Raw genomic sequence first — 25,053 nt, forward strand, 5'->3', positions numbered from 1 at the left:
ACCAGAGTACTGAGATTGCTGAATCACTATCTGTGATCTTTGAGGAACGGTGAAAAACTGAAGAGAAGCAATGGAATCAGACGTGGGCAATAACTCAGTTTTCAAAAACGGGCAGGAAGGCGTATTCGGCTAAACTACAGAGAGGTAAGTCCAGTGTCGTCCAGATGTCAATGCTTCAGTGGATACACGATCTCAGTTGGGTAATAAACGCAAGACAAATGACTATAAGGAAGCCATTTTTAAAAGAGATCAACAAATACAGTATCTACGTAAGGGTACTGTGGAAAAGGCTTCACAATACCTCAAAGTACTGTTTATTAATGAAACTCAAAAATATCAAATACTGCTGAGAACTTTGACTCAAAGCAAGGAAAGACTTTGTCACCCTTCAAGTTGTCAAAGAGGGGGACTGGCTGAATCCAGAGAATGCACCCCACCCCCTCCACTGGAGGATGACGTGGTGGGAAGACTAGATGGTGGCAGCTATTAAGGTGAGATTTTCTAACTCAGTGATAAACCTTCAGTGGTTCCCCCTAACAACAGTGCAGACTCTTCTCTTTAATGTTATTCATTTCCTCCTCCACATCTCAGCTACTGAATTCATGACGCCCTTCAACATGTCCTGAGCACTGTTGCATCACCTGAACAGTTTGTCTTTTCTCTCTCACTCTTACTATACGTCCAGGCCACCTCCATTTCCAATCATGCATTTCCAGTGTGCCACTCCTTGCACACAAATATCAATAGCAATATATTAGAATCTACCTTTTAGGTGACTTACTTGATTTGACTGTGCACGTATGCATGTGTACATACACACATATATAAAATTTGGGTGGCTAGGTGGCATAGTAGATAAAGCACCAAGCTTGGAGTCAGGAAGACTCATCTTCCTGAACTCAAATCTGGCCTCAGACACTTCCTAGCTGTGTGACTCTGGGCAAGTCATTTAACCCTGTTTGCCTCAGGTTCTTCATCTGTAAAATGAGCTGGAGAAGGAAATGGCAGAATATATTAGAGTCAGGACTTGAAGCCAGATCCTCCTGACTCCAAGGAGACCAACTTCTGATGCTTTCACTGTGTAATACTATGTGTATAAGTATACACACATATGTGAGTATATACATATATGCATTACACATTTATATACATACACATAGTATATACATACATAATCTGATTTACATACATATATAAAGCAAGTATATATACAATCTGATTTATATACACATATATAAAGCAAGACTTGATTAATGTAGCATCAAAGTAGTCAAGGGATGAGAAGAATTTTTAAATGAGGGAGCAGTCAATTGTTATTCAGTAATCAAGTAAAATGTAAACTAAAACAGGGCTTAGAATTGATGATGAAGAGTTGACCAGAAACCTTCCAAAATCTAGTTTCGTTAGAATGAATGAGACAGAAGCCATACTATAAGGGGCAAGGAGAGTGGGGATGGTGAAGATACTAGGGAGGGGGAGGAGAAGACTCCAGGGCACCAGTACAAGAATCAGCCTTGGAAAGGAGGATGATGCCCTCTTCGAAATGCAAATGAAGAAACGCCAGAAAATGAATATCAAGATACTTAAGATGTAAAGAAAAGATGGAGGATGTTCATTCAAGATAACCTTGGCCTTCTCATTTGCCTATTCATTTATTCATTGGTTAATTGCTGTTTTATCATTCCTTATTTTGTTGAGGAAATAAGAATCCCAACAATGCCAACCACCCTATGGAAGAATGAAACATTACATAAAGGTTACCTGGTTCCATAATATTCCATGTGGACAGTGGTGTCCAAACTGCACAACCCAAGTTCTCTCTGGAAGCCAGACAGCAGAGAGCATACTCCTTTTCCATAAGCAAGGTCAAGCAGTAGCTACACTATTCAGAGATATGTCTCTAGCCTCTATTGGATGGGAACAGGCCTGTTCTCACCCCATCTGATGTTTGGTGACAACGAAGAAAACCTGCATCTGCAGGTACAATGCTGCTTGAGGGTCACATCCCAATCCACCAAATTGGGTATGTGGGCAGGGAATAAGGAGCTTACAATGAAGAAAACTTGATGTTATTCTTAGATACTGAAAACCTGCAAGGAAAAAAAAACTGTGGCTCTCATAGGAAAAGTCGTTGCTTTCCACTGATTTTATAACAAAAGGAAACTAGTCAAACACCTCAATGTCCCTTGTTGATTAGCTTTCCCATGTTTTTTTATTTGTAAACAATATCACTATCTCCACAACAAAGATAACTAATTAAATTCATAAACCTAGTGTCTGTTTATACTTCTATTCCCAAAGTCATTAAACTGAGGAACTTTTCTCTTACTTAAATTCATTTAAAAAACTGAAATTGAGTTTGAATTTTAGAAATGTGTTTTAAACTTTATATCTTGCTCAATTTGACTACAAGGATCCAGGGTCAAGCAATATTTTTATATGGAAATTCCTCTAAGGCAGATGGTTATAGACAATTAGCCCTGAGATTAGAAGTAAAAGAAGAAACATAATTAGTGAACTAATTCTCCCTCACTGTAAAGATTTGCATTTAGCCTATAATGTGGATAGAGTGCTGGCCCTGAAGTCAGGAGGACTGAGTTCAAATCTCAGACACTTACCACCTATGCAACCCTGGGCAAGTCATTTAACCCTGTCTGCTTCAGTTTCCTCATCCATAAAAGGAGCTGGAAAAGGAAACGGCAAACCATTCCAGTATCTTTGCTAAGAAAACCCCAAATGTGGTCATGAAGAGTTGGACACAACTAATCAACTAAATAACAACAAAACATAATAATAATACATACATACTTACATACATACATACTGGCTACATCCCATATTAAGTCTCTGAAAAGGCATCAACATGGGTAAAACACAAACGTATTGATTCAGTCCTCAAAGGAGGGATACTGCATTGCTTATTAGTTTGAGGTTTTTAAATTGTTTACAGAAAAGGATGGGAAGAGGAGGGAAGGGCTTATGTAAAAGGAGAGGTCAGAAGGTAATAGATACGGTCAATATGCCCAGGCTGTATATTGTAACATAAAGAAAAGATATCCCTTATAGGTTACGGCATATTTTCTATTTCTGTGTCACTAATGTTAGAGTTGTAGATTTATTTCTAGTTTTGTTTCATATCATGTACTTCTTAGCTGTTAGTGAAGGCTGGGCTCAAATTAGAAACAATCTTTAGATTTAAGTCTTATGCACCATTCTATGAGCTCAGCCTAAGCTAAATTAATTTGCTAGGAGAATATTTCAGAAAGTAATTTTTTTATTATTTTTTTTAAAAATCAGCAAAAATTCATCTTTTCCTATAACTCCAACCTTCCCCATTGAGGACTAAATAAAAACAAAACTGCTGTCACAAACATGTATAGTTAAGCAAATAAAATATCCACATTGACTATAGCCAGAAAAGTCTATCTCATTTAGTACTCTGCATTCTTTACCTCTCTATCTGGAAAGGAAGCAGTGAGGTGGCACAAGGAGAAGAACACTAGGCCTGGAGTCAAGATCAAAGTTCATATCTGGACGCAGACACTAACTAGCTGTGTGAGCATGGGCAAGTAACATAACCTCTGTTTGTCTCTGTTTCCTCAACTATAAAATGGGGATAATAACAGCACTAACCTCACAAGGTTGTTGTGAGAATCAAATGAGATATTTGTACACGTGGAGTGCCTAGCACATAGTAGGCATTACATGAATGCTGATTCACCCACACTCCTATCTGGAGGTAGGGAGCATGTTTTACCATTAGTCCTCTAGCACAGCATGTGGTCATTACAATGGTAAGAGTTCCTTATTCTTTCAAAGTTGTTTTTCTTTACCATATTGATGTTATTGTATAAATTGTTCTGGTTCTGTTTACTTCACTCTGCATCAGACTTATCTAAATAAGTCTTCATGGTTTCTCTGAAACCATCTCTTTTTCATTTCTTACAGCGCAATAATATTCCATCACATTTATATACCATAACTTGTTTAGTCAATCCCCATTTGATGGGCATGCCCTAAGACTCCCATTTTTGCCATCTCAAAAAAAAAACAAACTATAAATATTTTTGCACATTCTTAGAGTTTGTTTTGCTTCAGACTAATCCCTCCCTTAAACTATCCTCCAAATTCCCACTTTTCCCATTTCCATGTTGAGTGAGATGTATACATCTCTATGTATACTCTATGTATATTCCCTTCTTTAACCAATTCAAATGAAACTGAGTTTTAAGTGTCAGCCACTCCACACCCTCCCCTCTTGTTTCCATAGATGTCTACTTGCACACCCTGATTACGTGCCATAATTTTCCTTAATCTTCCTTTCCCCACCCCCACCCCCACCATATTCCTCTTCCCTTCTCTTTCCTTTCTTCTTCTGAGATCACCAAAACATAAAAGAGTCACTCCCAGGCCTCCAGTCTACTTAGATTCCCTGTAAGACCCTTGATGATGACAGAGTTCAGTGAGGAACATACGTATCATTTCCCCACATTAGAATATAAGCAGTTTAAGCTTGTTTAGTCCTTTATCACTGTTCAATTGTGATTACCTTTTTATGTTTTTCTTAACTCCTGTATTTGACTTCAAAGATTTTTCATCAGGAATGCTTGGAAGTCCTTTATTTCATTAAAGCCATTCTCCCCACCCCCAACTCCACCCCCATAGGATTATATGTAGTTTTGCCACCTGAGTTATTCTTGGCCATAAGTCCATATCCTTTGCCTTCTACAATATGGTATTCTATGCTCTCCACTCCTAGATACTAATAACGGCTAAAATCATATGTGATCCTCACTGTGACTCTTCAGTATGAAATTCTCTCTAGTTGCTTGCAGCATTTTTTCCTTTGACCTGTAAAATTCTGGAATTTGGTTATAATGTTCTCAGGAGGATTCATTTTGAAGTCGCTTTCAGGAGACTACTGGTAGATTCTTTCCATGTCTACTTTGCCCTTTAGTTCTGACAGATCTGGGCAGTTTTTTTTTTTTTAAGATTTCTTGGAATGTGATGTCTAGGTTCTTTGTTTGGTATTCAGATAGTCCGAGTCTTAAATTGTTTCTCCTTGATCTGTTTTCTAGGTTAGTTGTTTTTGCTATGAGACACTTTATATCTTCTTCTATTTTGTTCAATCTTTTCATTACGTTTGAATATTTCTTGTCACAATGAGTCACTGGTTTCTATTTAGTCCATTCTGACTTTCAGAGACTTGGTTGTTTGGGCAAGGTTTTCTATCTCTTGAGTCAAGCTGTTAATTCCCTTTCCAATTCTTTCTTCCAAAGTTCTTATTTCTCTTCCAATTTTTCCCTCTCATTTCATTCATAAAAGATTTTTAAACTTTAAAAAACCTCCAACTTTCCTAAGAATTCTAGTTGAAATTTGTGGTCAAGGTATATTTTTCTTTGAAGCTTTGCTTGTAGGTATTTTGGAGTCATTGTCTTCTTCTAAGTTTGTATCTTGAGCATCCCAGTCACCATAATAGTTTTTTATGGTGGAATTCTTTTTGTTTTTTGTTTTTTTGTTTGCTCTTCCAGTTTACTTCTTGACTTCTGACTTGATGTTAGTGCCAGGTTCTGTGCACTTCTGGAGGGAGGTTCTGGGCTGGTCCTGATCCTACATTCTTGGGGTGTGGAATATTGTGTTGTTCCAGCATCTCAGAGACAGTTCAGGCTGGGGACTTACAAGCTTTCAATAATAATGAATAATAATAATAATAGTTAACATTTACATAGTGGTTACTATGTACCTGGCACTGATCCAAGGCAAAGTCTGATTGCTACCCCTCTTGTATGAGCTCTATAAGTTCCTGACCTGGGTTTCGGTCTGAGAAAGGGTAGACGGCTGCTGAACTAAGCCAACGTCAGCCAGCTGGGAAGTTCCGCTGGTTCAGAGGGACACAACTGCAGGCATCCCTTTAGTCTGGGACTCTTACCCTGGTTATTCATCTCCACTGGCTTCAGAACCCCACAGCTTCTGCTTGTTTCTGAGACTACTTTTTTCCTGATACATTACCTCTGGCTTCCCTAGCTAGGAATGCTACTTCCAGTCCCTATGATTTGGAAATGGGTAATGGGCAACCAAGTTTCCAGTTGGCAGCAGTCCCTGTTGAAATGCTCTGGTATGGGTCTGGAGATGCCCTGGGAAGGTTCTAGGCCCTCTGTTTTTTTTCCCAGGTAAATAGGCTCCTCATATGATACTTCCAGCCAGTCCCCATCCCTAGTGTACATAGACCATTCTGTCTTTCTCTCCATTCTGATCTAGGCTGGAAAAATGACTCACTATAACTTTGTCTTGGATTTCTCCATCAGGATTTGGTCTGATGTGTTGTCTAGATATGTTTGGAGGAGGTAGTTTGTTGTATTTTGGGAGGGGCAAAGCTCACTGCACTGTTTCCTTCTATTCTGCCATCTTGGTTACCCCTCTAGAAAGAAATTTCTAGTACTTTACAGATGCTTCAAGCAGTTGACTATCCTGGAAGAGCTAAGATCACCCAATTGTATCATTTTATAGCCAGCACCAGCTTAGCGCTCACTGCCAGGTCGCCCTCTTAACCAAAAACATACCCACTTAATAAAACTGCATAGCATTATCAACATGAATATGAAAAATAGCAAATTTGCTAGGAATACTTAAAATATCTTACTAAAAAGATAATATATTTGTTAATCAGACAAATTGCTAAATGGAAAGAAATTTGAAAACATGGCTACTATATTGTGAACTGATCCAAACATTCTGGAGAGTAATTTGGAACAATGTTCAAAGAGCTGTAAAATTGATCCATTAATACCACTACTAGGTCTGTATCCCAAAGCAATTTTTTTTAAAAGGGAAAAGGACCTATTTGTACAAAAATATTTATAGCAGCTCTTTTTGTGGTGACAAAGATTGGAAATTGAGGGGATGTCCATCAATCGGGGAATGGATGAACAAGTTGTGGTATATGATTGTAATGGAATACTACTGTGCTATAAGAAATGGCAAGCAGGACAGTTTCAGAAAAACCTGGACTTACATGAACCTGGCGCAAAGTGAAATGAACAGAACCAGGAGAACATTGTACAAAGGTCAGGAACTTGTAGAGCTCATAAAAGAGGGGTAGCAATCAGACTTTGCCTTGGATCAGTGCCGGGTACATAGTAATCATCATATAAATGTTAGCTATTATTATTATTATCATCATTATTATTGAAAGCTTATAAGTCTCCAGCCTGAACTGTCTCTGAGATCCTGCAATATTGTATGATGATCAACTGTGAATGACTTAGCTATTCTCAGTCATACAATGATCTAAGACAATTCCAAAGGACTCATGATGAAAAATGCTATCCACCTCCAAAGAAAGAACTGACGGAGTCTGAATGCAGATAAAAGCATACTATTTCTCTTTCTCTCTCTCTCTCTCTCTCTCTCTCTCTCTCTCTCTCTCTCCCCCCAGGAAATGGGGTTAAGTGACTTGGCCAGGGTCACGCAGCTAGTAAGTGTCAAGTGTCTGTTTGAACTCAAGTCCTCCTGACTACAGGGCTGGTGCTCTATCCATTGCGCCACCTAGCTGCCCCTATTTTTCTCTTTTTTCCTTTCTTTCTTTCTTGTCTATGTTTTCTTTCACAACGTGACTAATGTGGAAATATATTTTGCATGATTGTACCTGTATAATCTATATAAAATTGCTTTCTCAGGGAGAAAGAGAATTTGGAACTCAAAAAATTTTTAAATTCATGTTAAAATTGTTTTTACATGTAATTGTGAAGAATGAAATATTTTCCAAAAAGAAAAAAGAAAAGAAAACATGACTACTCTGTAAGAATTTCACATGTACATCAACAAAACAAGGAGTGTCATGGTGTAGTGGATAGAGGGCTAGTCTTGGAGCCAGGAAGACTTAAGTTCAAATCCTATCTCTGCTACATATTACCTCTGAGACCACAGGCAAGTAAGTGACTGACCCAATCAGCGCTTCCTCCAGAACTATAAGTTATAGAGAAGTTGTGAAGCTGTACTGGTGGAGGAAATTTCACACCAAGTTTCCTAAATTTGAAAATCAGAGGCTACTGGGGATGAATTGATTCTGTTCTGAGGTTTTAAGAGGGGAAAAAGAAGAGGGTAAAATGAATAGACTTGTGTAGAAAGGAGGAAGAAGAGGATGAAACTTACTGTTTCTAACAATTAGAGTATATGAGAAGGGTATACAAACATGGAAGAAGTGGTGGAGAGAATGGATTATCAGATGAATCTCACTCTTACCTGAATCAGACACAGACAGTTTGGTGTAGAAAGACATCAAACTCAACAGGGAAACAAACAGGGATGGGAGGCAGAGATAAGAGGGATGGTGATATTGGAAACAGAATAACCACAGGCAAAACTAACTACTTGATCCTGAAGCAGGATAAAAAGCAAAGAACTAGAATCTAAGCAAGTACCCATCAATTGAGGAAAGCTGAACAACCTGAATGTAACAGAATATTATTGTGCCATAAGAAATGAGATGACTGCAGAGAATCATGGGTAATAATAAACTGATATAGAATGAAGTGATGATATAGAAAGAAGATGACAAAAGAGATGACTGCAGAGAATCATGGGTAATAATAAACTGATATAGAATGAAGTGTGCAGAACTAGGAAAGCAATTTATACAGGGATAACAACACTGTAATAAAAAAAAACTTTGGAAGACTTAAGAACTTTTATCAATGCGATGAAACATCTTGTCTTCAGGAGACATATGATGAAGCATGTTACCCACCTCCTGACAGAGTTAATGGACTCAAGGTACAGATATACATTTTTGCACATAGTCACTGTGTAGTCTAGTTTTCTTTGGCTGTGGTTATTTGTTACAAGAGGTGTGTTTTTTTTTCTCTCAGTTTTTAATTGGAGAGGAGATGGAAGAGTTGGTGATGCCAAAACGAGGGTTACTGAAACATGTTTGAAATTCACAAAAAGGAAGCACAAACAGGTTAGTTTTTGAAGTAACCTGTGGCATTATGATATACTTTTTATTTAAAGCAAGTTGTATGGCATGGAGGTTTCACAGTTTCATACACAATTATCTTGTTGTGTTCTAATGTACATATAGAAATGGTCCTTTTTTGGTTTTTAAGTTAGAACTTACAAAATCAAATTTAACTTAAAAATAAAAAATAAAATAACAAATCCAGACTCCCCCCAAAAAAATCAACAAAGCAATGTCAATATGGACTACACTCAGGACATAGATGTAGTTCCATATTAGATTAGGTAATAAAACAGCACTTATGAAAATGAAATCCTAATTATATGTAGAGGAGAGAAAAACAATGAATAGCTACACTGTTTACAATATTACTACAGAGATTCACAAAGCCTCTTTCTAAATAGTAAATGGCTTTCACCATCACTCATATTTTCTCTCTATTTCAGAGCAGTATCCATTACCCTACCTGACAAATTAATGTTTGCTTTGCTCCCTCTTCATAGTTAACATAAAAGAATTCCCAAAGGTTGTCAGAGTTTGCAACTTCTCTATGTCCAAAGGAAAAAAAAATACATTTTCAATTCAAGGGTGAACCAGGCCTATGGCTAGAGTAGCTATCAAACTGCTGAGTTAGAGGCCCATCAAACAGAGGTGTCATAGAAAAGCTTTATGAAACTTAGAAGTAACTCTTTAATGCATAGCATTTTTTAGAATCATTCATTACTTGCTAATCCAGAGGGTCACACATGGATACAATTCTTTCTCATTTTCCTAACCAGAAGAAAAAGCTTATTTAAGAGTTACTTTCAAAGAAACCATTTCTGCTTATGAAAGATGATTTTGGTCCCTGAATTTAATGCCCATTCCTCACTCTATTTTCTCCAGCTCTGTTCTAGAATGCAACAAACCATTGCTCAGAAATTAGAAAACCACATTCAGACAATGAAGCTGCACAGAAAGCCTTGGAAAATCTTTGAAATGTTGCAAAAACAGCCCAAATCAATTGGGTGAACAAGGCAAATTCAAAGGGTAATTTATCCAGAATATTTACTCAAATGCTGCTCTGGGCTAAGTGTCTATTCTGCCACCAGGTTGTTTTGTACACTAGAACACCATCTCATCAAACACAGGCCCAGGTGGATCCACCTTCCCACTTTAGACCAAATTTCATAGTACTAGAGCAGGGCATGTCAGTGAGACTAGCATAATGTCATTTTATCTCCAAAGTGAAGGAAGGCAGGGGTTGGTCAGTATCTAGGAATCACCAAGGAAAAATCTGAAATATCAGATAGATGATAGAGATAAGAAAAAAGGGAACAGGATCTCTTTGGAACCCAGGAAAACCAAACTCCCATTGTTTGGGCAAAAGTTACTAAGAGATGCATACCAATTAGCCTTTAGCCATTCTGTCAAAGTATGGGTTTGCATCAGTTGAGTTCACCTTCTAAAACTCTTCAACAAGTTCAACCACTCTAAATATTCTTAATTTAACTCAATACTTTCTATAATTACTAAGAGCCTTCTAGTCAAAGACATAAAAGTGATCACTGACATTACTTTTTAGTAAGGCTATTTGCAGATCAGAATACAGAAATGAAAAGAGGCATACCGCTTAGAGCTTTCCATAGCTAAGGTCATATGAAGCAGGACATGAGAACCTTGGCTCTTGTCCATCTAGTGTAAGAAGGTTTAAAAAGCCTGATCAGATGGAAGGAAAGAAAGGTACCAAAAGAGAAATTACTATTAAATAATTCTTCTAACCTGCAAAATGAGAACGAAGTAGTCTACAGGTTTGTTTCGCTGGTAGAGGTAGTATTCTGGGGCTTTCTTGTTCTTTTCATCGTACTTCAGCTCCTGGATGACATTGGGATGTTTTAGCAGCCTTAGAAGGATCTTCTCTGACATCTGCGACGGGCTAAATGCTTCTACTTCTACAGATATAAACACAACTTGATATTACATTTTGAATATGTGGCAAAGAATAGTATAAATTAACACTAAAGTGAGTAAAAAGAGATCACGGATGCAAAATGAAACATTAATATGTTAATGAAACTTCTGCTTGTTGATCCACTAGGGGCTCGATCACCTAGGTCCTAGGAGAATCAGAAAAAACTGAATTCTCTTTTGTTTCATTTTCATTCCTTTTTACCACCCTGATTCATTCATTAAATTTCATTTTCACAAAAAGCACCTGACTTCCCAGTTAGAGAAAAAGATTATCAACCAGAAACAGACTCCCTGATCCCTAGCATGCCTTTCTCTGAGCTATAACACAGCTTGTCTGACAAAGACCCAGAAGAACACAAGTCCCAGGGCCAGAGGCACCTAAAAATATAGAATTAATCTCTGTCTCTTTCAGTGTCTCTCTGTCTCTCTCTCTTCTTCCATCTCTCTTTCTCCTTCACCTGTCCCCTCTTTCCCTCTCCTCTCTCCCTTTCCTCTCTCTTTCACCCTCTTCTGCCTCCTCCTTTTTTCCTCTTCCCTCTCCCCTTTTCCTTTTCCTTCCTTCCCACATCTCTTCATTTCTCTCCTCCCTCACTCTCTCTCACACACCCACATAAGCACAAGATGCTGTCAGAATCTCATTTTCACAATTCTTCCTTCTTTTGACATTACTAGAAATAAAAGTAAGTGTAGAGGTTTAGAGATTCACAAATAAGAGAAGACATAATCACAGTCTAATATACATTCAACTTATGATTTTTTTAAAATCACAGTTGTTATTACACTTGGGGAAAATGCGGTTTCATTATAAATGTTAAGAATACCAATTACTAACTTCTCACAGCTGCATTTGACCAGGCCTATAGAACAACCTAAAAGCCAGATAATGAACAACTTTATTTGCTTTAGTTTTGAATAATGGTTCCTAGATGGCAGACAACAATATTATCAGAATTTTTAAAATGCAGAATAATAATGAGTTAAGCTTGATGTTTGTTCTTTTCTTAAACCAAAAGAATATGTATGGAAATTTCAAACACAAAAATTGTGAATCCCATTTTTCTTCTTTTCATAATATTTTCCAGCACACTGTGTGTTACTGACAGGGGCGGCGTAGATGTAGTCTTCGAAGGAGTCGCTGGGCAGTTCCAGATTTCCTCCCAATCCTCTTGCTAGATAGACAAAGCTCACTCTTCCCCTAAGGGGCCACTGAGGGAGCATGAGAATGGTTTTTTTGGTGTATTCAACCTTGACCTCTGCATCAGTCAGTGCCGGCTATATTGGTGAATTGGGTAACATGACTAATGGAAATAGATTCAATTTACCAATTTATTTGAAGAGGCCATCGAGAAATCCATGTAAAAAACTTGATATTCTTGTTTTCATTAAAACTAGTTGAGTCAAAGATTTTATTTTGAAAATCTATCTGCTTTACAAATTGGTACGGTCGTCTGTGTTACCTTACCACTGGTATCCACAGTTCTTTCCAGGCAAGGTGAATAAAGGCGAATTGGTCAACTGCCTAAATACCAAATGGACCCAGATGATGTCCGGGTCTCATGACTTGGTTCCCTACTCCACAAAAGCAGGCTCTACCGTGGGGTTTATTTGCGAGCAGTTAACCTGATGAACTGTACATGCAGGGTGGCAGCACTAACGTTCATCCTTACCTTTCAGACCAATTTAAAGTTACTGGTCCACCCCTGGTAAATGTCTCAGAGGGTTCATGCCGACACTGAACACAGGAGAGGAGAGAGTTTAAAAAGAAAAACAAAACAAAACAAAACACAAAAGTGGCATTATTTGTCACCCCATTTCCCAGTGCCCCCCCACAGCCCACCCTGTCCTGGCTGGTGAGAAACAAGTGATTCCAAACCGAGATAAGCGGCACTTGCCTGTTGCTAGGAAACGGTGCATTGCCAGAAGCAGCTGTGGTGATATTTTAACCTTCATCTCACTGTCTGTCTGCTTGAAGGCAGAGAAATCTTGCTTCCTTTCCCGATGGGCCACTTTCTTTTTAGTCCTATTATCAGCTGGGGGAGGGGAAGAAAAAAGAAGAAAGAAAAAAAAAAGAAGTTTGTTCCATGAGATCAGGGATCTCTGTCAAAGAAAATGTTAGTACCAGTTAGAAAGGCTAACACTTGTCTCTGGAGGAGCGCCTGTGTGTGTACACACACACACACACACACACACACACACACATTCCAAGGAGGGGGAGGAAAGAAGAAAGAGAATCCACCCTTAGCACTGCATGGCCACAAGTATGGAGTAATGAAATAAATCCCTAGAATGCTGCCTTATCAGCAACAACCTAGTTCATGAGAGCCTTTGGAAATTGCATTTTAAAAATTCACAAATATGGTAGCAAGGAACAGCTTTTCCTCATAAAGTTGTACAGATGGTGTATGACATAGAAGCAGTAGATCACACTGGTTTTCTGCATGATCTTTTCCTTCTACACCACTCTTTCTTGGTGACCTCATCTATTCCCATGGGTTTAAGTAGCATCTATATGTAGATTACTTCCAAATCTACAAATACAGTCCTCATTTTCTCCAAAGCCATAATCCTGCATCATCAGCTAATGGTTGGACCTTTCTTACGTGTTCTATTGGCACCTCAGTCTCCACACACCTGAAAAAGAACCCATTGTATCTTCCTTGAAATCAGCCTAAATTTCTCTAGTTCAGTTGAGACCAGCACCATCCTCCCAGACACCAACAGTCATAAACAGAACTCGTTATCTTTCTTCCTAAACTGTCTCCCCATCCCCTTTCCTAACTTCTCCATTTCCATCACAGGCAGGCACCACACCACCCCTCCAGGCTCTTGGGTTGGTCATCTTGGAGTCATTCATTCTTGACTCTTCCCTCTTCCTCACCCTCAATATAATTATTTGCCAAATCTCATCAGGCCTGTCTATGCACAGTACACTATCTTGGACCTATCCTCTTCTTTCTATGCACACAATACCGTAGTTTAAGCATTTAACACCTTTGGTGTGGATTACTGTTTATGGTCTTTCTTCTCTCCAATCCACTCTCCATAGTCCCCAACATAATCTTTACAAGTTTGTAATTAACTCGTCATCTCCACCTCTCAAAATGCTTCTACTGCATTCAATCTCAGCTCAAACACCACCTCCTCCATGAAGCCTTCCCCATCCCCCATTTGTCAGTGGTCTCCTTCCTTAATTTTCTTTGTACTATCCTTATTTGTGCACTTTCCTCAGTAGAATGGAAGCTCCTTGAGGACAAAGGATGTATTGTTTTTATTTTTGCATCTCCACAGCCAAGCACAGTGCTCTAAATATAGCTTACTGTGCTGAATTAAATTTAACTTAAAGTCTCTGATATAATACTTTGAATTACACCTCAAAATAGTTATATCAGTCAGTCAACATTTACTAAGTCTCCACTATCTGTAATGCAATAATGGAGAGAGGCAGCGTAGCGGAATGAAAAGAATACTGCACATGGATTCACGAAACCTGATCCTAGAATTTAAATCCTAGCTGACACTGTTGCATGACTATGAACAATTTCACTTAAGCTCTCTAAGCTTCAATGTCTTCATTTGTAAACTGGGAAAAACTGTAGCAGGGTTGTCAAGAAAATGTGTTGTAAACCTCAAATATATATAGTGTATGAATTTGAATTATAAATATGAATTATTATTGTTGCTACTATGTGCTTTAGGGGATATGCCAAAAGAAATAGCAGACTTAATTCCTGCTTTCAAGAAGCATTTATTGCTGAGAAAGTGGAAAAATATACTTAAAATCAAGATGAACAATATCATAAAGCAATATTTCAATTAAGTTCAAATTAGCTAACAAATTCATTAAACACTAGGTGAGGGATGTGCAAGAATGAAGAGCATTATATGGGGTTAGTTCTACAGGGCTGTCCAGAAAAAAAAGACACTTCTCATTTGTCTTAAACACACAGTGTACATATGTATGTATATGTGTATGTGTGTATACAAGTATGTACATACAACACTAAGTCACATACAGAGAATATGTTTAAGAATGGAAATTGTTATTATTAAAACACGAGTCAATTGTCAGAAAAATTTATTAGTGATAGAGTATTAAGGACTAGACCTGTGATTTCACTGTTAGGTAGGAATCTCCCTCTACCAATGAAGATTGGCAAGAATTTATTGACAGGACATAAATTTAGAATAGGGTATTCTAAGAAGCAGTATGGTATGATATACCAAACTTAAGAGTCAGAAAGACGTGGATTAGAATCCTTCCTTAGACACTATATGGCACTGGGAAACTGATTTAATTTTTCTGTGCCTCAGTTTCCTCATCTGTAAAACAGGGATTATAATAATACCTATTTCACAGGATTGTTATGAGAGTCAAATGAGATAATATATGCAAAGTACTTTGCAAATCTTAGAGTGCTCTATAAACACTAATTATTATTACTATTGTTATATGCATGTTTGAGGAAACTGTCTTACCTCCCTGGGTCAATTTCTTTATTCGTAAATGAAGGGAGTGGACTAGATGATGCTTAAGGTCCCCCTCCCTCGAGATCCTATGATCTTATACTAGCAGCTAGATAACAACTCATATATCATTTTGATATATTTTTATATCCAGATGAACGCTCACTTAAATAACTCAAGGGCTGTTTTAATCTCCTTTAGGCCATAGTAGAAACCTGTGACCAAAAACAAATTAGGAGGCATCAAGCCAACCTTTCTGCTGATAGCTAAGCTGCTTCTTGGATGACAGATTGACCGTCACCAGGCCCATATTCAAAGCCTGTCCAGTTCAGTAAGATCTGCCAGTGCTTGAGCAGGCATCAAAGTAGGGCTCTAGTCAGATTTATGGATATACAGTAATACAGGGGGAAAAGCTTAATTCTACCTTTTTGGGGGATCCATAGGGTTAGTTGATGGTTAAATAGAGTTTACATTCTGGGGCTATAATATAGAACTTGTCTGTTAGAAATCCAGCCAGTCAGTCGTCAACTATCATTTGAGTAGCAACTATGTGCAAGACTGTTAGGCTCTGTTAAAGGATACAGAGATGGGTGAGATGTACTTTTGGGCCCTCAGTATGTGCAGAGGCTCAGGGAATATTGTGGTGTGACAAAGGTAATTATGTTCATGTCAGACAGACATGTCTAGGCAGGAAAAAACAACCTCGAACAAGGTTGTGAAGCCACCTTTCTTTCATTAGCAGTAGTACGTACATTATTCATTTTAGAGGCAGTGATGTCAACTAAGGGATGTGGTACTGGATTACCCCAAAGATAAAAGTCTTAGGGCCACGCAAGGTTAGGAGAAACAAAGTTGTTAGTGAATGAGGGCCAAATTGATTTCTACTTATCAGGCTTCTGCTGCAGAATATCAGTTTCGTTAACTCATTTGTTTTTATTGTCAACTTCAAATTCTTTCCTTCCTATCTCCCCCGACCCACTGAGAAAACAAGAAAAACAACACCCACTATAAACAAGTATACTCAGGCAAAATAAATTTCTGCATTCAGCCATATCCAAAAAAACAAAAACAAAAACAAAAGCCTCAATCTTCAATTTTAGAGTCCCTAAGCCTTTCAGAGTTATCTTTACAATACTGCTCTTAACTGTATAAATTGTTTTCCTGGTTACATTCACTTTACTTCACATCAGTTCACATAAGTCTTCCCAGGTTTCTCTGAAATAATTCTCTTCATCACTTTTCATAGCACAATATTATTCCAACACATCCATACATCATAACTTGTTCAGCCATTCCCCAATTGATGAGCATTCCTTTATCCCCTAAGTTTCCAATTCTTTGCCACTATTTAAAAAAAGGTGCTATAAATACTTTTGTACATATGAGTCCTTACCCGCTTTCACTGAACTCTTTGGGGTATGGACTTAGTAACAGTATTGCTGGGTCAACAGTACAATTTAATAGCTTTTTGGGCATACTTCCAAATTGCATTCCAGAATGGTTGGACTAGTTCACAGCTCTACCAACAGTGCATTAGTGTACCTGTTTGCCCACTACCCCTGCAGTATTTATAAATTTCCTTTTTTTTCTTTGTCATCTTAGCCAATCTGAGTTTCACAATGTGCATTTCTCTAATTATTAGTAACTTAGAGCATTTTTCATTTGGTTATTGATAGCATGTATTTCTTCTGTTGAGAACTACCTATTGATATCATTTGACCATTTATTAATTGGGGAATAGCTTTTTTCTTGTAAACTTGATTCAGTTCCCTATATATCTTAGAAATGAGATCCTTATCAGAGAAACTTGCTGCAAAATTTTCTCCTAGTTTCCCTCTTCTAATTTTAGATGAATTGGTTGTTTCTGCACAAACTTTCAAATTATATATAATTTAAATTGCCCATTTTATGTCCTATGAACCTATCTCCTCTTTCATCATGAACTCTTCTCCTGTCCACATATCTGACAGGCACTTTCTTCTATGGGCTACTAGGTGGTGTAGTGGATAGAGTGCTGGGCCTGAAATCAGGAAGACTCATGTTCCTGCGTTCAAATCTGGCCTCAGACACTTAGCAGTGTGACCCTGGGCAAGTCACTTCACCCCCTCTTTGCCTCAGTTTCCTCATCTATAAAATGAGTTAGAGAAGGAAATGGAAAACCACTCCAATATCTTTGCCAAGAAAACCCCAAACAGGGTCACGAAGAGTCAGACATGAAACAACAAACAACATTTTCTTTTATGTTCCTCTAATTTGTTTATTATGTCATATTTTGTGTCTAAATCATATATCCCTTTGAAGATTATTTTGATAGATGGCATGAGATGTTGGTCTATACCTAGTTTCTAACAGACTACTTTCCAGTAGTCCCAAGAATTTGTGGCAAATAGTGAGTTCTTGCCCCCAATAGCTGGGATCTTTAGGTTTATCAAACACTAAGTTAACTATATTTATTTGCTTCTGCCATGTATAAGAGAAACAAATGTTTCATATCTAATCTGTTCTACTCACTAATCTTTCTATTTCTCACCAAATTGTTTAGATGATTATTGCTTTGTAGTATAGTTTGAGATAATGGCACTGCTAGGCTCTCTTTCCATAACACTTTTTTTCCCATTAATTCCCTTGATATTTTTTACCTTTTGTTCCTCCACATGAATTGTATAATTTTTTTTCTAGCTTTATAAAATAATCATTTGGTCTTTTGGTATGGCACTGAATATATATGCCATTTTTATTGGCTCAGCTAACTCATAAACAATAAATATTTCTCCAATTATTTAAATCTGAATTTGTATCAAGAGTTTGTAATTGTGCTTATATAATTTCTGTGTACCTCAGCAGACTCCTAAGAAATTCATACTATTTGTAATAATTTAAAATAGAATTTCTCTTTCTAGCTCTTCCTGTTAGATTGTGATGATGATTTGGGTGGGCTTGTTTTATATCATGCAACTTTGCTAAAGTTATTGTTTTCATTGTTTTTTTAGCTAACTTTCTAGGGTACTCTGAATAAATCATCATATCATCTACCAAAAGTGATCATTTGGTTTCCTCTTTGCCTAGGCTTATTCTTTCAATTTCTCTTTCTTGTCTAACTGCTATAGCTAGCATTTCAAACACAATACTGAATAGTTAGTAATGGCAATAATGAACATCTTTGCTTTACCACTGCTCTTATTAGAAAGGCCTCTAGTTTATCCCCATTACAAATAATGCTGGCTCTTGGTTTCAGATAGATACTACTTCTTATATCAAGGAAAGTTCCATTAATTCCTATACTTACTTGAGTTTTTAACAAGAATGGAGTACATATCTTATCAAAAAGTTGTTTCTCTTGAAATAATCCTGATTTCTATTGTTTTTGTTATAAACATAAATTATCTTTATAGTTTTCCTAATACTGAACCAGCCCTGTATTCCTGGCATAAATCCAGAATGGTCACAGTACATAATCTTTGTTATATGTTGCTGTAGTCTCCTTGCTAATATTTTACTTAAAATTTCTGTATCAAAAATGTGCATACCCTTTGACCCAGCAATAGCACTTCGACGGCTGTATCCCAAAGAGATCATACAAATGGGAAAAGGACCCACATGTACAAAAATATTTATAGCAGCTCTTTTTGTGGTGGCAAAGAATTAGAAATTGAGAGGATGCCCACCAATTGGAAAATGGCTGAACAAGCTGTGGTCTATGAATGTAATGGAATACTGTTGTGCTACAAGAAAGAATGAGCAGGCAGACTTCAAAAAAACCTGGAAAGACTTGTATGGACTGATGCTGAGTGAAGTGAGCAGAACCAGGAGAACATCGTACACAGTAACAGCCTCATCGTGCAACGACTAATGCTGATAGACTTAGCCCTTCTCAGCAATTCAAGGATCTAAGACATCTCTAAAGGTCTCATGATGGAAAATGCAATCCACATTCAAAGAAAGAACTATGGAGTCTCAATGCAGATCAAAGCATACTATTCATTATTTTTTTTCTTGTTTTGTTTTGTCTTTCTTGTGGTTCCTCCTATTGGTTCTAATTCTTCCTTACAACATAACTAATGTGAAAATATGTTTAATAGGAATGTATATGTATAGCCTATATCAGATTGCGTGCCATCTTGGGGAGAGAGGCAGGGAGGGAGGGGGAGAAAAATTTAAAACTCAAAAGCTTATGGAAGTGATTGTTGATAAATCAAAATAAATTAATAAAAAATAAAGTCAATTAGGGGCACTTTAAAATGAAAAAAAAATTTTGCATCAATATTCATTGGGGATAATGGTATATAAACTCCTCTGTTTTGACTCTTTTTGGTTTTGGTACCAAGACTATATTTGTTTCAAAGAAGGAACTTGTTAGAACCTCTTCTTATTTTTTCAAACAATGTATGTGGTATTAAAATAAATTGTTCTTTAGATATTTAACAGAATTTGCTTGTAAATCCATCTATTCCTTGGTTTTTTTTTTCCTTTGAGAGTTCATTTATGACTTGTTCAATTTCTTTTTCTAATAGAGTTGTTTAAGCATTCCATTTCCTGTTCTGCTAATCTGGGCAATTTATATATTTTTAAATATTCATCCACTTCCATTTAGATAGTGAATTTTACTGGCACATAGGCAAAATAAATCCTAATGATTTCATTTATTTCTTCTTCATCAGTTGTGAAGTTACCTTTTTTTTGGTACTAGTAATTTGTTTTTCTTTTTTAAAGTTGTTAGCTAATGACTTATCTATTTTGTTGGGATTTGTAAAATTATCTTTATTTATTTATTTTTTTCAATTCTAAAAATTTTTTATTAATTTATTTTGATTTAACAACAATCACTTCCATATGCTTTTGAGTTTAAAAATTTTCCCCCTTCCTCCCCACCACCCTCCCCAAGATGGCGCACAATCTGATATAGTCTATACATATACATTCCTATTAAACAAATTTTCACATTAGTGATGTTGTAAGTAAAAAGTAGAACCAATAAGAGGAACCACCAGAAAGAGGAAACAAAACTCAACAGAAGAGAAAAAAAATAGCAATTCAAATTCCATAGTTCTTTCTTTGGATGTGGACAGCATTTTCCATCATGAGGTCTTTGGAGATGTCTTAGATCCCTGTATTGCTGAGAAGGGTTAAGTTTATCAATATTAGTTATTGCACAACGTGGCTGTTATTGTGTACAACGTTCTCTTAGTTCTGCTCACTTCACTCAGCATCAGTCCATACAAGTCTTTCCAGGTTTTTCTGAAGTCAACCTGTTCATCATTTCTTATAGCACAATAGTATTGTTACATTCACAGACCACAACTTGTTCATCCATTCTCCAATTGATGGGCATCTTCTCAACTTCCAATTCTTTGCCACCACAAAAAGAGCTGCTATAAATCTTTTTGTACATGTTAATTCAATTTTTTTGCCTTCAATTTTGTTACTCCTTTAATTTTCAAGATTTCTATTTTGGTGTTGAATTGAGGGGTTTTTAATTTGTTGATTTCTTAGTTTTTTAGTTGTATGTTCAGTTTGTTGATATGCCCTTTTATTGGTGAAAGAATTTAGAAATATAAATTTTCCCCTAACTAGTTCTTTGGCTTCATTCCAAATATTTTGGCATACTGTCTCACTATTGTCATTATCTTCAATGAAATTAATAATTATTTCTGTGATTTGTTCTTTGGCTCTTTCTGTAGGATTAAGTGATGCAGTTTCCAATTAAATTTTAATTTTTTTAATTTACTTGAAATATATAATTTCATTGCATTATGGTTGGCAAAACATGTATTTAATATTTCTGCTTTTCTACAGTTTTGTGAGGTTTTTATTTCCTAATATATGGTTTAATTTTTGTGAAGGTGACATGCATAGCTAACAATATACTCCTTTCTATTCCCATTCAAAATTTTCCAGAGTTCTATCATATCTAACTTCTCTAAATTCTATTCAGATCTTTCATTTCTTTTTTATTTTTAGTTGTCTTTAAATTTGAAAGAGATAAATTGAAGTCCCACAATATTATAGCTCTCCCACATCTCCCTGTAATTCATTTAACTTTTCCTTTAAGAATTTAGATGCTATGCCACTTGGTGCAGATATGTTTGGTATTCATTTACTGTCTATGGTATGTTTCAGCAAAATGTAGTTTCCCTGTTTATCTTATTTAATTAGGTCAATTTTTGCTGCTGCTTTTTCTGAGATCTGATTGCTTCTCCTGCCTTTTTAACTTTGGCTGTAGCATAATAGATTGGGCTCCAGCCAAATATTTTAACTCTGTATCTTTCTGTTTCAGGTTTTTCTTGTAAGCAACATATTGTTGGATTCTGGTTTCTAAATCATTCTGCTATTCTCTTCCATTTTATGAGTGAGTTCATCCAATTCACATTCACAGTTATAATTGTTAAGTGGGTATTTCTCTCCATTCTATTTTCTTATACTTTTTCTTCTCTTTGTTTTTCCCCCTCTTTAAGCGTTTGTTTTGCTTCTGACTAATCTCTTCCTTATTTTACCCTCCCTTTCATTCTCTTCTTTCCCTTAAACCTTTTCCCTCCTATTTCTCTGTTGAGTGAAATATATTGTTATATTCAACTATGTGTATATATGTATATTCTTTGCTCCTTTGACCAGTTGCAGATGAGATGGAGGTTCAAGTGTTGTCCAATTCCTACCACTCCCCATACTTGTACTATAAACTTCTAATTGGACATCCCATTTATGTAAACTAATTTCCCCCATTCTTCCTCTCCCTATTCTTTCTCTCTGGAATAATGGTTGGTCATTACACTGATCAGAGTTCTTCGTTCTTTCAAAGTTGCTTGTCTTTACTATATTGAGGTCTCATTGTATCAATTGTTCTCCTGGTTCTGTTCACTATACTCTACATCAGTTTACAAAAAGTTTCTCTGAAACCACTGTCTTTTCATTTCTTAGAACAAAATAATATTCCATCACATTTATATACCATAACTTGTTCAGCCATTCCCCAATTGATTGGCACCCCCTCAGATTCCTATTTTTTTGTCATCTCAAAAAGAGCTACAAATATTTTGTATATCCTTTGAATGATTTTTAAAGACTAATCTTAAACTACCCTCTCTCTAGTTTCTCACACCCCTTTCTCCCCTTTCCCTTCCTGTTTCTCTGTAGAGTAAAATGTATTTCTATACCCAACTGTATGTGTGAATTTGTATGTATGTGTATGTCTCCTTTGACCAGTTTAGATCAGAGTAAGGTTCAAATGTCATTTGCTCTTCCTAATTTCCTCCTTGATTGCATAGATGCCTACTTGAATACCTTGATAATTTGTGGGATAATTTCCCCCCAATTTTCCTTTCCCTTCTTTCCCCTCTCCACCCTTCCCCCTACCCCCAGTGAATTCCTCTTCCCCTCCCTTTCCATTCTTCTCTTAAGATCATAAAGACATAAAGAACCACTCTCAGGTCTTTTCTAATTTCACTCCCTCCATGAACCCTGATGATGATAGGGCTCAAAGGGGACACATGTACTATCTCTCCATATTAGAATATAAGCAGTTTATCATAGTTTAGTCCTTTGTCATCGTTCAATTGTGTTTTTACCTTTTTATGTTTCTCTTAATTCCTGTGTTTGACCCTCAAAGTTTCTATTTCTATTTCTCTGGCCTTTTCATCAGGAATGTTTGGAAGTCCTGTATTTCATTAAGGACTTGTTTGTTTGTTTGTTTGCTTCCCCTTTTGGGATTAAACTTAATTTTACTACATAAGTTATTTTTGGCTGTAAGCCCACATTTTTTGCCTTCTATAATATGGCATTCCAATTCTCTGCTCTTTTATTGTTGAGGCTGCTAAATCATGTAAGTTACTCACTGTGGCACTTCAGTACTTGAATTCTGGCTTTTTGGCTGCTTGCAGCATTTTTTACTTTGGCCTGGAAGCTTTGAAATTTGGTTATAATGTTCTTAGGAGTTTTCATTTTGGAGTTGCTTTCAAGAGGTTACCAGTAGATTCTTTCTACTTCCACTTTGTCTTTGGTTCTGACAGATTTGGGCAATTTTCTTTTAAGATTTCTTGAAATACAAATTCAAGATTTTTTTTGTTGTTCATGGCTTTCAGGTAGTCTAATGAGTCTTACATTTTTCTTCTTAATCTCTTTTCAAGGTCAGTTGTTTTTGCTATGAGATACCTTATATTTTTTCCTATTTTTCTTTCAGTCTTCATTTCATTTGAATATTTCTTGTCTCATGAAGTCATTGGTTCCTATTTAGTCCATTCCATTTTCAGGGTGTTTATTGCCCAGCCAACTTTTGTACTTCTTGAGACAAACTGGTAATTCTCTTTCAAATTCTTTTTTCCATAATTCTCATTTTTTCCTAATTTTTCCTCTAGCATTGTCCTTTCATTGATAAAAACGTTTTAAAACTTTTTTTAAAATTTAATTCAAGAAGAATATTTTAAACATTCCAGCCCTCTTGGTCTCTAACGCATCAGTTATTTGTTCATACCAAAGTAGAGTGACAGCATAGAGTGACACCAAGATTTAAGTTCCACCTGAAAAGCAGCCAGTACTGGCTGTTAATAATTCAAGATTCTAGCCCTTGTTTTTTACCCTATTTTGGTTTGAGATTGGTAATTTATACTTTAAAAAATGGTGAAATCTCTTCGGCATTGCTCACCACCTCTTACATAGCTGCTTAGATAGAGGTCCCTCCTTTCAGTGTTTCCTAAGGGTAGGATTATTGCTGAGATGCTATTTGCAGGCTGAGCAATCCCCAGGTCCACAAGGCTAAGTAGACTATTAGGAAAGAATTTGCTTTGCAATAACAGATAAACAAATAGTAATGATGATGCTAGGTGAGCAACTAAGCTAGAGAGGCCTGTTGCCAGCAGTAGTGCACATAGATGATAAGCAATGCGAAATGTGCGGGAGTTTGAGATTTGGGCTCTCTGGTACTTTCTTTTATTTCTATTTCGGGAAAACAATAGTGTTAGTAATTTTGAAGCTATGTCATGTCCCACTTCCACAAAAGACCCATTGTACTGCCCTAGTGGGCCATTAAGGTGACCCTGGTTCTTGGAGACTGTGTTGACTGAGACCAAATTCTGGCAAGTCCTATTAACTGGAAAGGATTCAGGTATGTGACTGGTAACAGACTGAGCACTTGGCGGCTAGGTTCAGAAAGGCTCATCACCATAGGACTGGCTACCAGGGGAATCATATTTTTGGTCACAGCAACTCATGAAGCCCATCCAGTAAACCATGGAGGAATCATGCTTTGTACCAATGGTGGGGGCAATCTCTTGGCCTAAAAATGAAAGACATACATGCACGCATACATGCATATGCATAAGTGTATATAAAAATACATATGTATACATTTGATCCTCACAACAATCCTGGAACGTAGATGCTATTATTAACTCCATTTTACAGATGAGGAAACTGAGGCAAATTGAAGTTAAGTGACTTGCCCAGGGGCACACAGCTAGTAAGTATCTGAGGCAGAATTTGAACTCAGGTCTTCTTGACTTGAGACCCAGTGCTGTATCTACTGCGCCACCTAGCTGCCTTCTAGGTAGATAACATAGTACCCTTGCATAGTATGTGTGCCCTACATTAAATTTCCCATACTGCATGTTTCCGTTTCATAACTTTTGCAGTAATATCTGTTACTGGCTGCTTTTGAGCAGAGTATGGCAGTTAGGATATAAATTTAATAATCTTCC

General features: G+C 36.8%; 1 protein-coding gene across 2 annotated transcripts in view; it reads right to left on the reverse strand.

Annotated features, from left to right (window-relative positions):
- Positions 1 to 25,053, reverse strand: part of CNNM2 (cyclin and CBS domain divalent metal cation transport mediator 2) — a 160,176-nt gene that overhangs the window by 22,778 nt on the left and 112,345 nt on the right. For both annotated transcript variants that reach the window (XM_027852242.1, XM_027852241.1), the window contains exons 3-4: positions 12,799 to 12,936; positions 10,718 to 10,887 (exon numbers count right to left, since the gene is read on the reverse strand). In XM_027852242.1, coding sequence (XP_027708043.1) covers positions 10,718 to 10,887; positions 12,799 to 12,936 — 308 coding nt within the window. The remainder of the gene's footprint in view (positions 1 to 10,717; positions 10,888 to 12,798; positions 12,937 to 25,053) is intronic.

The sequence above is a fragment of the Vombatus ursinus genome, unplaced genomic scaffold, assembly GCF_900497805.2.
Source record: "Vombatus ursinus unplaced genomic scaffold, bare-nosed wombat genome assembly UNPS02009205.1, whole genome shotgun sequence".
Taxonomy (NCBI): Eukaryota; Metazoa; Chordata; class Mammalia; order Diprotodontia; family Vombatidae; genus Vombatus; species Vombatus ursinus.